General features: G+C 38.0%; 1 protein-coding gene across 1 annotated transcript in view; it reads left to right on the forward strand.

Moving 5' to 3' along the window:
- The window catches only part of FRY (FRY microtubule binding protein), a 183,894-nt gene that overhangs the window by 122,289 nt on the left and 48,487 nt on the right, over nucleotides 1-13,118 (forward strand). The window contains exons 37-43 of the mRNA XM_013962114.2: nucleotides 675-825; nucleotides 1,409-1,512; nucleotides 4,994-5,179; nucleotides 7,199-7,397; nucleotides 8,781-8,902; nucleotides 9,646-9,833; nucleotides 10,748-10,842. Of these exons, the coding sequence (XP_013817568.1) occupies nucleotides 675-825; nucleotides 1,409-1,512; nucleotides 4,994-5,179; nucleotides 7,199-7,397; nucleotides 8,781-8,902; nucleotides 9,646-9,833; nucleotides 10,748-10,842 (1,045 nt within the window). The remainder of the gene's footprint in view (nucleotides 1-674; nucleotides 826-1,408; nucleotides 1,513-4,993; nucleotides 5,180-7,198; nucleotides 7,398-8,780; nucleotides 8,903-9,645; nucleotides 9,834-10,747; nucleotides 10,843-13,118) is intronic.

The following is a 13,118-nucleotide window of genomic DNA, read 5'->3' on the forward strand; positions in this document are numbered from 1 at the left end:
CAGAAGACAGAAAGTGGTGGAAATAACTTACTTTGCCAACATCATTGTAGATAAGCAGGTGGAAGAAAAAAAAATCTATTGCTTATTAACATACAGCAGCTGTCAGACTGAAGCAAAATTAAATACATATTTGAGAAATTCAATAGCTACATCATCCCTGTTGAAAGAGATTTACCACACTGAAGATGTTTTTCACATTCCTTATGCCTCCTACCTGATTCAGGACATTTAATTTCCGGCTTTGCAGCATCGCTCAGCAGGGCCTTGGTGGGGAGTTACAAGAATGAGTCGCTGGTACACGGCTCCTTGCAGCAGGTGGCTTGCTACAGCAGCTTCGTTGGCTGAACTTCCCTCTCATTTTTGAAGGGAAAATCTGTTGCTTGGGGCTTTGTGATCTGGATCCAAAGCTACTAAATCGACAGCAGGGATTCAGCTGCAGCTCCTACGATTCAGTGCTGTCTGCCTGGAATCTGTGTTTCATTTCCAGCAGTGTGAAAGAGGGATTAAAAATGCATCGCTTATTATTGAGCAGAGGAATTTGCAAACCTAATGTCATCTTATCACATCCCAAATAGCTGAACCTGTGCATTAGAGTAAACTCAATTTTGTTATTTCTTCAAAATGGTTAACCAGACTTGTTTTTTATGCACTCTTTTTAATACTTTTCCATGCAGATGATCCTGTTTCTCCTTATACAAGCTGGCTATTGAATATCGTTGAAACCAAGCAGCCACATCCCCTGCCCATGCCTTACAATGGAGGATGCTGGGCACCACTTGTGGACTACCTCCCAGAAACTATCACACCCCGCGGACCCCTTCACAGGTGAGCAGTTTCTCATGCTGACATTTCAGACAGTGAAATCTCTCCTCTTCCTAATAGAATTGGCCAACACCAATCTAACTGTCCCACCTCTCAAAACTACTGAAAATTGTATCTTCCATTTCTTCTACTTTCCCATACTTCAGTGTTAAAATACGTGCAGTGAAGACTTGCAATTCTACTAGACTCCGTAAAGCCTATTTACACTGTAGGGCATCACTTTATGATAAGAATCAGACTGAAGCAATAAAACTAAAACAGAAAAGGAAAAATTGTCTTTCCCAAACCTCTGTTATTGTTATTCATAGCACTTTTTTCCCCTTAGTCTTTTCTTCTAACCAAGCTATGCATATTCTGAAACTCCTCTTTTACATGATTTTTTATTGACGTTAATAGTGTTATTTTCAGTAATGGGTTCTTACCTGCTTAATACTGTAACTAAGTTACTTTGACATTAGTAATATTGAGAAGAAAGGTTACATTTTTGAAAATGTGGAAGATTGTTTGTTTCTTCCAAAATAGCTGTCATGTCACTGTTTTCCCATCTCCAAGAAGTTTCAAACTGATACTGTGATTTGATTACCAGGTGCAATATTGCTGTCATCTTCATGACTGAGATGGTAGTGGATCACAGTGTGAGAGAAGATTGGGCCCTTCACCTCCCTCTATTGCTACATGCTCTCTTCTTAGGTAAGACCAACAGAACAAGAAACAAAGTATAAACATACTTGTATTTTAGTTTTGCTGAAGCTATGGAGTTGAGTTTTCCTTATATGTTTTTTTATTCTGATTTCCTAAAAGAAATAGGCCTACAGTAGTTACACAGTCTGACAGTTAGTCTCAAAACTTTGAAACCCTTGAATATTTTGGCCAATTTTAGCCAAAGTTGAGAGATGGGTAGAAGTTTGAAGATGATTAACTTCCTCAAAGGTTTTTTAAAAATTAGGGCCCTACTGGGAGAAAGGCAGGCAAAACTCAGCCCTTGTACACTGCTTTTTGAGGGGCAGCTGGTCAGTCAGCACATGTGTTAGATTCAGACTACACACACAAGTGTTGTCTCTTGCCTTTCAAAAATATTATATAAGAGAGCTGAGATCACTCTAGTGCAAAGATAGTGAAGGCAGGACATGAATAATTGGAAAGCAAGCTTCATTAATCTCATTGCTAATGGAATACCTTATCTTCAGTGTCTTCCCTTATATGACTGAGTTTAGAGGCACTCCTTTTTCCTCACTGCTGTGTCTGTTCTTGACTGTAACACAGTTCAGCTGGAAGGTGGTGACCAATATCTTCCTTATCCTGGCACTTAATAGTCTGAGGATTGCATGGCCTAATTTTTTAGCACACAAGAGTATTTGGTGTTATAAAGCCATTACCTAACTTTCATGATTGATAAATAATACTTCTTGCACATAAACATTGCCAGGCACTTGTGAAATAAATTAATTATAACTGGAGATCACAGTCCTCATTCGATCACCATAGCTGTCACTAAATCTACTCACTGGCAATCTGAGAAGACTCTCTTGTTCAGCAGACGAAAGAGATTAAGTTGGGAGTTAACAGAACAGTGCTGGAATATATGTGATACGCTGTAGTATATATACCTGAAGAAGATGCCTCATTCTCCTTTTCTGTTATTCTGTTAACAGCTGTTCTGTTTGAAATTTTTTGATGAAATATGTTTTTGTTGGAAAATGCACACTCATCAAATTTTCAAGTATTGTATATTGGTACATCGATTTCAACAAAATTCTGATGAAACACCAGAGCAAAAGTTAAGCCAGAAGCTTGTCAGATCAGGCTTCCAGGGACATTTTCATTATGACATTTCACATGTATTCTTCACTACTTATTTTTGAAAAATTAAATCTGATTTTGTGGCTGCTTTAACAACCTTCGACTACTTTTTATATTGCTGTAAACTTTTCAAATTTAAGAGGGAGCTGAATGAGAAATGGCTAAGTGTATGAATCAAATCAATAACAAGCAACTGATCCAACAGCCTCTTTGGTCTGATTTGTAACAAGGATGAGAAAACTGATATTTACAGTTAAGAATTCTCACAAGGATAAATAAATAACTTAAGACAGGAATAATATGCAGCAAGATGGCCACTTCAGTAAAGACAACTGTAAGGAGCTATAAGGAGCTGTGCAAATAAACATATGCAGAAACAGAGTTATGATATTACCAGTCCATTATAATAATATCTTTACTGATTTGTTCCTGCAATAATGTTTCAACATTACAGTATTTCACAAGAAATAAATAGAAATTTATGAATACCATTTGAGACAGTCCCTTGGCTAGGAGCTCTCAATTCTCAAATGTGAAATTAAAGTTAAATGTAACTGGTTAGACATAGTCTAAGCTAAGACAACATCATAGCTTCCAAATTGCAAGTTCAGTTTCTCAAAAGTTGCTAAACCTCCTGCAGAAAACCATTCTTGTAGTTTGTAGTAGACCTCTTTTGTGAGGATCTAAGGGAGTACTGCTAAACGTGTTAGTCAAAGGTATGAATGTGATTAAATATAAAGTACTTCTGTCCCATTGAAATGTGAGCAGGCAAATGGACCTGACTGAAAAGGAACCTGGAAATAGTATGGTGGCTAGCTTGAGAGCCTGTGTCCTTTCATGTGTTGGAAGGAGTGGGAAATTACTGGAGTGAAAGAATTTTGCAAAATATGTTTAATTGGATATTGGATGGTACTGATAGTGAAGCAGAGAGACAGACTGTTGGTGTGAACCTGCCTGTGTTTAGTGCATGAAAATCACTGCTGTTTAAAAACTCCTGGCAGTCAGTGTGAAATGAGCAGCTAGATGACTTTCTCATGGAAATGTGTCCACATCACAACACAAATTTATGCTATTGGGCATTCTTCCAAGTTAAGAATTGCCTAGCACTGGAGGAGCACAAGGACTGAGCTGTCCTTACTTCATTGTTGTCATATCTAGGTTAATACTTTCATACAACCCGGGGGATTAACAGATAGAGAATTTCAATCACAACTGCTGCCAGTCCAGAACTTACCTTCAACTAATAAAAACTTTCTATACCCTTTGCACTCTTGAATGTTTACATTAGAATAGGGTAGGATGGAATCATTATCTCATAGCAGGTGGAAGGAAATGGAGAAACAAGACACGAGTAGTGACCAGCTTGGTGGTGGCTCTTCCGGAGGACACTATGGGTGGATGAGTGAGACAAAGAATCCTGTCTGCAGGAGCCAAAGGCACATTGCTTTGACCATGGCAGTATTAGCAGCTGCATTTTTGCAGGCCAGAAAAGGACCAGTGTGACTGAAATATGTTAGAAAACACCTCACTTGAAAGACCTGTTGGCTGCTGTCACTTAGAGTGAAGAAGGAGCTGCTTTTTAAAGAGGGCCATATCCTAAGAAGAAAGGAGCTGAAGAAGCAAACAGCTCCACTGTTCAGCACTGAAACTGCTCCTAAACACAAGAGAGTATTTTCAAATATCCCAGAAGATACTGAAAGAGAATTCAAAGGAGTTCATTACCATGTAGTACAGCATATTTTATGAAAACTTATTTCCTTTATGTTTGTAACTTGTGATTTATTCAAAATGTGTTAAAATCTGGGAGCATACATGCAAATAGCCTAGCAGTGCTAAAGTGACTAGAGTCTTTCAATGCTGAACCTTTTGTTTCAGTTCTGCACACTGAGCTAGTGACTGATTTCTCATGCTGTCCCATTGGTAGTTGAAGTTGTTTTTCAAGGGATTTCATCTGTCAGTTCCTTTCTTAATAAATCAGTATTAACCTCTTTCAGTATGCACTAGTTGTAAAACTGACAGTCTGTGAAAGAAAGCCAGATACTGAGGTGAGCAAGTAATTATAACCACCACCAAGAATTTCTCATCTTTAGAGGTTTTCCAGGTCTGTCAAATAGACACTGCAGTGCAACAGAATGCATTAACGTTTCATTGCCACATATCGCTTATACCTGGTGGGTGGGACCTCAGTCTGGAACCTAAATGTACACATAGATTTGAAGCAGAAACACTGGTAACTGTGGCCGGAAATACTGTATCTTTTGTTTGTTCCGCACCATTGCCATGAATCACCTTGGAATTTTTGCTATTTCTGGAATGCGAACTTGTTTATTATTACTTCATATTCAGTGACTGCGATAATCTTTTCTTTTAGGTCTTGACCATTACCGCCCCGAGGTTTTTGAACACAGTAAAAAGTTATTGCTTCACCTTTTGATTGCGTTATCTTGCAATAGCAACTATCAAGCCATTGCATCAGTGCTTCTTCAGACCAGAGAGATGAATGAGACCAAGACTCTGACAGTACAACCAGGATATTTACCTGAATATCTTTATACAGGTAATAAAACACAAGAAGATGAGAATATTGCATTATACTGAGATGTTTTTGGAAGTGGAATGTCAAGGCTACTTTCCTAAAATACAGTATTTTTGATAAATTAAAATAGTAAAATGGCAAATCTGTACAGTTCCCATTAATATTAATTCCATGTGAACTACCCTAGAGATGCACCCAAATTGTTACTAGGTAACTTTTCATGATAGCGAGAAAGCTTTCTGCTGCAAGGCAAAATATATAATGTAGAGTTTTAGACATTAGTATGGCTAATAACTTCCTGACTTTCTCCTCAGGAAGCCAGGACTGCTTTAAATGAGGGCAATCAGTCTTCACCTTAAAAAAAAGAATAAATAATTCCAATACAAGAAGAGCAGCAGGAATTTTCACCTCAGGTTTTCCATTCTTCAGTTAAATTTTCACATAATGTACAACTACTTTACATCACTTTACATCACAGATACACTTCATTTCTGTCCTGAAATCTATTTCTACTTTAGGAGGCTTACCTCAGACCTCTGCTGAGATGGGTCTTCTATTAACCATTGCGAATTCTCTGTTTTTAAGGAGTTGGTTTACTATTGTCATGTAATATTACTAAAAGCAAGAATACTGTTGAGAGTTGAAGAAATCACAGAAACAGTGTAGAAATACGAAGGTAGGATTATTTGTCTGGGAGAGGGTGAGGAAGTTTAGGAGAAAAGGAAGAAAAAGGAACAATTAGCAAATTAGTGTCATTTCAGTGGTTCTTTAGCAACATACTCAAAAGCAATTAACAGTGTGACTTTATAAAGAATATTACTTGATAATTGATTACTCTTTCTTGATAGGATATGAAAAATTGATTTTAAAATAATGAGAGAAAGGAAATTCAATAAATGTATTTCAGATTAATAAATTAATTTGGGCTTTTTAGTTTTCATTCTGAATAAAGTCTTAGCAAAACTACCTCACACATGAATTTCCCATTGGAACTATGTAGATCTCTTTTCTGATGCATGTCCATGAATTATTAAATATAATTTAAATTATATTATTGCTTTTCTACCAGAATAAAATATTTTTATATTCCTGTCTCTGAAAAAACTAATTAGTACCCTGTATCTGGTCCTCTTGTGTCTAAGAAGTTATCAAAACTTCCTAATTGGACTGTTTTTTAGTCAACTCATATAAAGAGTCAGAATGTGGGTGAGCAGCTATAGCAAAGAATCCTAAGTGAAAATACTTCAGCTCAGGTTCATCCCATGTAATGTCAGGCAACTAAATTAAGAGTCTCCTGACCTGCAATGGATGTTGTTGGTAGAGAGGCACCTCCTGCTCCCTGTGTTTTCCCTAGGCCAGTTTTTCTATGGTAGATACAGCCTGAGGTGACTAACAGTCTAACCTTAAGAAAACAGCTCTTGGTTTCTAATTCCAGCTCTTAAGTTGACTTGTGGATTGGTGGCAAGCTTTTGACCTAGGTGAACACTTGCTCAGATGTATAACCTTAACACTGAAAATATTTAATATGAGTAGTCCAGTGTTTACAGTTATTAACGGCATGGAACGGAAGCCTTAACCACTGTGTCTTAGTTTCCAGTACATTTGTAAATTTAGGACATCATTTTTGTAAAATTTGCACCCTGCAGAAGTTTTTCAGCACCAGACTAGCCCAGATAAGTGAGCTGAACTTCATGTGGACTTGGCCTAATGAAAAGTGCAGGTTACAAAAAGGCATAGTTCTGAATGTAAAATGCCAGGAAACATTTGTTTTTCAAGTACTGTAGCCTTCATGCATTGAAAAACCATGCTGACTTTGATATTATTCATTTTATATTAGATTCTGCAGGTTTAAAAATATATTATCAATTTTTCACTCCCATTGGAATTTGAGAGTGGTTGCATTCTGCAGGATTTTTGTGTTTCACAGTAGAAGGTTTCTGCTGCTTACTGTTGGAAAAGAGCTGCTTGGCCTACGCATTCATCTGTAATGCTGGCGTAACTCGTGCATTCCAGCTTTATCTCCTCCTCTTCGGCTGACAGGTGGTTTTGACTTTCTGCGGGAGTACCAGTCATCTCCGGTGCCAGACTCTGGCTTGAGCTCCAGCTCTACCTCCTCCAGTATCAGTCTGGGAGGCAGCAGTGGAAATCTCCCACAGATTACACAAGAGATTGAGGATATGGACACTGCTGCTGAAACAGATGAGAAAGCAAACAAATTAATTGAGTTTCTGACAACCAGGTAATGGAGATAAGCAGAGGTTACCTTTGTTTGCACTTGAAATGCATAGTTTCATGTCTTCTCTACAATCATTTGTAGCAAATTAAAAGACTCAGAGGAAAATGACTGAGTTTGTATAGTAATTACAGACTCCCATTCCTCTTTTTTTTGATACCTATAGAAGTAGGTAGGTACTTAAAAGCATTACAGTGTCAGGAACACTAGAAAAATATTGCCTGACAGGAATAAAATGTTTAATTGACTGATAGTATTATGTTCAACACAAAATTAATGGAAGAAGACAGTTTTATTATTATAAAATGAGGTAGGAGGTACACAGGGCGCCATGAAAGGCCAAGGTGAAACTAGTTTTAATTGATTTTAACTGATTTGAATTGCTAAATGCAAGTGGCAGATCCTATTTTCAAAAAAAAATAAAAAAACGGGATTTGTTTATGCTGCTCTCAAAATGGTATAAAATACATTTTAAATGAGAAGTTTTGTAAAATACAGAAAAGGAATTTTTATTTATCTGTATTAACCCCATGTGCTGGTTCACTCTGGGGGTGACCAGCTGGAAAGCAGCTTGGCAGAAGAGGACTTGGTGGTCCTGGTGGACAACAAGTTGACCATGAGGCAGCAGTGTGCCCTCAGGGCCTTTGCCTTTGGGCAAAGAAGGCCAATGGTATCCTGGGCTGCATTAGGAAGAGTGTTGCCAGCAGGTCGAGGGAGGTGATCCTTCCCCTCTACTTAGCCCTGGTGAGGCCACACCTGGAATGCTGGGTCCAGTTCTGGGCTCCCCCGTACAAGAAAGACATGGGCATACGGGAGTGAGTCCAGTGAAGGGCCACAAAGATGACTAAAGGCTTGGAGCATCTGTTATGTGAGGAGAGACTGAGAGAGCTGAGACTCTTCAGCCTGGAGAAGAGAAGGCTGAGGGGGGGTCTTCAATGCATTTCAATATCTGAAGGGAGGGAGCAAAGAAGACACCGTCAGACTCTTCTCAGTGGTGCCAGTGACAGAACAAGAGGCAACAGGCACAAATTGAAACATATGAAATGCCATCTGAACATAAGAAAACTGTGAGGGAGGTTGAACACTGGAACAGGTTGTCCAGAGAGGTTGTGGAGTCTCCATACTTGGAGATACTCAAAACCAAACTGAGCATGTTCCTGGGCAACCTGCTCTAGCTTGAGCAGGGGGGTTGGATAAGAAGATCTCCAGAGGCCCCGTCCAACCTCAACTATTCTGTGTTTTTGATCATAAAATTGTGTTCAATCACAGGTTTTCCAGATTATAGTCATGGCAATATCTGGTTGCATTTACAGTTTATATATTTTAAATTATTACATATCTTTCAGACAACTCAAAGAAATTTTGCACTTTGTTATATATTTATTTAAGGGCATTTGGTCCACTTTGGTGCCATGAAGATATCACACCTAAAAATCAGAATACCAAGAGTGCTGAACAGCTCACTAATTTTCTGCGTCATGTTGTATCTGCATTTAAAGATTCCAAGTCAGGTAGTAATATTTTTTCTTTCATAGCTATAAGACTATTCCGTCAAGGTCACAGTGCATGCTTATTCTGTGATCTTCCTTTTAGTGGATCTGCTTATGCAGAAGCATAACGTATGTCTTAAGAAGGGTGTATGACATATTAAGGAATTGTTTTAAAAAAAATCATATTAGATTGAATTATGGCTAAATATTAAATCAAACATTCCTTCAAAGCTGTTGATAGAAAGCATTTTGATTGATTGTTCTGCCTGATAAAAACTCCTCTATGTCCTGTAAATATCTTTTGAGATCAAAGCAGAACACAACATCAGTACTTATATTAAGATCTGATCCAAGGCCTACTGAAGCTAATGGAAAGACTCATAAGCCAGCTTGGCTTTAGATGTCAAAATGTTCAGAATTTACTGTATTGCTGCCAGTAAGAATAATGGAAGGCTTCAAGCTTTGTCAAGGAATTTTAAAAAATTTGAAATCAGATTGAAGAATTTCAGGTTTTGCAAAACAAACAAACATTTCCAGATTCAAAATTTCAGCTTTGCAAAGTTTGTTTTCTTATATTCTGTGTGAAATAAATGTAAGAAGTGGGAAATTCTCCCAAAACAAGACATTTCTGCTTCTTGGTTTCTCACAGGGTACACTACAGTGCATACCCTCCCCATACAGTTGGTTCAGCCTCTATATGCCCATAGTAAAGTCTGCCATTAAAAAAATATTGACATATTGACAATATTGACTCTTTTGCTCAGGTTTTCATTTGGAGCAGCATCTGAGTGAAGTTGCTTTACAAACAGCTCTTTCAAGTTCTTCAAGACATTACGCAGGTCGCTCTTTCCAGATTTTCAGGGCCCTAAAGCAGCCCCTTTCTGCACATGCGCTATCTGATCTCCTGTCAAGATTGGTGGAAGTTATTGGAGAGCATGGAGATGAGATTCAGGTATGAATGTGTGATTCATAATGTTTTGTAATACTGTTGTTTTAGAGTATATTTATTTTAAAATTACAGTTTTAACAAGGTGTTCTGGAATCAAGTGATGCAAGCTAAAATGTGGGCTTACAAAAGAGTAGCTCTGAGTTTACTCAATCTACACGTACCTTCTCAAAGCCATCATCAAACTATTACAATCTTAGCACTAAAGAGAACATCTAGAAAACATGTAGCGAATGTGAAACAAAATGAAAGCATGATGACCATTTTTTCCCACTACGCATCATTAATTTGCACTTAAGAAGCCCATCATCTTTTCTGCTAATGTAATCTTACAGCCTGGAGTAGACACCATCTCATTTCTCAAATATTTGTCTTTTAGAATAAAGAAAACTATACCACCCAGAACAATACAAACTTACGCTGGCTTACCTACCTTATACAAACTTACCTAAATTGATCCAGTCCTCTCTTAGTGAACTGGGTAGCTATATAGCTATACAGTCTGTTCTCTTCTGAAATTTCTATAGTCAGATCCTATTTACTAAGAGATTCAAGACTAAAAAAGCTTTTAATAAGAAACAGACTGACATCACTTCCATATTTTACTTAGGTAATGAAATTGCCACAAGATGACAGTAATATTCTGTCACAACTGCTTGTGCAGAATTTAAATCAGTGACCTGAAAGTCAGAGGTTCTTTGTGCCATTACCAGTCCCCTGATGAGGTATCTGCTCTTCTCAGATGCCTTGACAGATCATTCAGAGACAGAAAATAAAATACACTTGTAGTGACATTTTAATGTGCAGCATAATGGCATGGAGAAATGATACATTCTGTTTTCATTATATTCCTATTTCTTTTTTTCAACTGAATGTTTTTGAGCATATTTGTTGAAATGGCTATTCTCATGCATTGATAGGGCTATGTAATGGAAGCACTACTTACTTTGGAAGCTGCTGTGGATAATCTGTCTGATTGTTTGAAAAACAGTGATCTTTTGACGGTGTTATCTCGGTAAGAGCCTGTTCTCTTAACTATATCTTTTTTTTTTTAAATCTCTCATGATGTTAAGTGTACAATTCTGCAGTCTGATAGCATAAAACGATTTTGATAAGACTGAGCTCATTTGTAACATTTGTAGAACTAGACCTGAGCCACCTGAGCACACCTGAGCCAAATTTTACAATAGTTGAAGTAATGTGCAGAACATTCCAATGCAATATAAATTCTATCTTATATTCAGTTGTCTATAACACATTTTAGCATCCTTTAAAAATATTGAATTTTTTGTACAGTACCTTGTATTTTTGTACCATATACTTGAAAAAATATTTAGGAAAAAGTATGTTTTTTAGAATATTGGTTTCACACAACCTGTCATTCTCATATGAAGTATTCCTCAACAAGGAAAAGGACATGCTCTGTTCTCCTTCACAAAACAAGAGCAAATTCTGTCCCAGATGTAGATACAGGCATACCTCGGAGATATTGCGGGTTCGGTTCCAGGCCACTGCAGTAAAGTGAATATCAAATTTTTTGGTTTCCCAGTGCATATAAAAGTTATGTTTACACTATACTGTAGTCTGTTAAGTGTGCAATAGCATTATGTCTAAAAAAAAAAAGTACATAACTTAATTAAAAAATACTTTATTGCTTAAAAAATGCTAACCATCATCTGAGCCTTCGGCGAGTCGTAATCTTTTTGCTGATAAAGGGTCTTGCCTCAGCGTTGATGGCTGCTGACTGATCAGGGTGGCGGTTGCTGAAGGTTGGGGTGGCTGTGGCAATTTCTTAAAATAAGACAGCAATGGAGTTTGCTGCATCGATTGACTCTTCCTTTCACAAAGGATTTCTCTGTAGCATGCAATGCTGTTTGATAGCATTTTACCCACAGTAGAACTTCTTTCAAAATTGGAGTTAATCTTCTCAAACCCTGCCGCTGCTTTATCAACCAAGTTTATGTGATATTCTAAATCCTTTGTTGTCATTTCAACAATGTTCACGGCATCTTCACCAGGAGTAGATTCCATCTCAAGAAACCACTTTCTTTGCTCATCCATAAGAAGCAACTCCTCATCCGTTAAAGTTTTATCATGAGATTGCAGCAATTCAGTCACATCTTCAGGCTCCACTTCTAATTCTAGTTCTCTGGCCATTTCCACCACATCTGCAGTTACTTCCTCCACTGAAGTCTTGAACCCCTCAAGGTCATCCATGAGGGTTGGAATCAACTTCTTCCAAACTCCTGTTAATGTTGATATTTTGACCTCCTCCCATGAATCACGAATGTTCTTAATGACATCTAGAATGGTGAATCCTTTCCAGAAGGTTTTCAATTTACTTTGCCCAGATCCATCAGAGGAATCACTATCTATGGCTTTACGAAATGTATTTCTTAAATAATAAGACTTGAAAGTCGAAATTCCTCCTTGATCCATGGGCTGCAGAATGGATGTTGTGTTAGCAGGCATGAAAACAACATGAATCTCGTTGTACATCTCCATCAGAGCTCTTGGGTGACCAGGTGCATTGTCAATGAGCAGTAATATTTTGAAAGGAATCTTTTTTTCTGAGCAGTAGGTCTCAACAGTGGGCTTAAAATATTCAGTAAACCATGTGGTAAAGAGATGTGCTGTCATCCAGGCTTTGCTGTTCCATTTATAGAGCACAGGCAGAGTAGGTTTAGCATAACTGTTAGGGGCCCTAGGATTTCCGGAATGGTAAATGAGCGTTGGCTTCAACTTAAAGTCACCAGGTGCATTAGCCCCTAACAAGAGAGTCAACCTGTCCTTTGAAGCTTTGAAGCCAGGCATTGACTTCTCCTCTCTAGCTATGAAAGTCCTAGATGGCATCTTCTTCCAGTATAAGGCTGTTTTGTCTGCATTGAAAATCTGTTGTTTAGTGTAGCCACCTTCATCAATTATCTTGGCTAGTTCTGGATAACTTGCTGCAGCTTCTACATCAACACTTGCTGCTTCACCTTGCACTTTTATGTGTGGAGACAACTTCTTTCCTTAAACCTCATGAACCAACCTCTGCTAGCTTCAAACTTTTCTTCTGCAGCTTCCTCACCTCTCTCAGCCTTCAGAGAGTTGAAGAGAGTCGGGGCCTTGCTCTGGATTAGGCTTTGGCTTAAGGGGATGTTGTGGCTGGTTTGATCTTCTATCCAGACCACTAAAACGTTCTCCGTATCAGCAAGAAGGCTGTTTTGCTTTCTTATCATTCACGTGTTCACTGGAGTAGCACTTTGAATTTCCTTCCAGAACTTTTCCTTTGCATTCACGACTTGG

The sequence above is a fragment of the Apteryx mantelli genome, chromosome 1 (assembly GCF_036417845.1).
Source record: "Apteryx mantelli isolate bAptMan1 chromosome 1, bAptMan1.hap1, whole genome shotgun sequence".
In the NCBI taxonomy this organism is placed as follows: Eukaryota; Metazoa; Chordata; class Aves; order Apterygiformes; family Apterygidae; genus Apteryx; species Apteryx mantelli.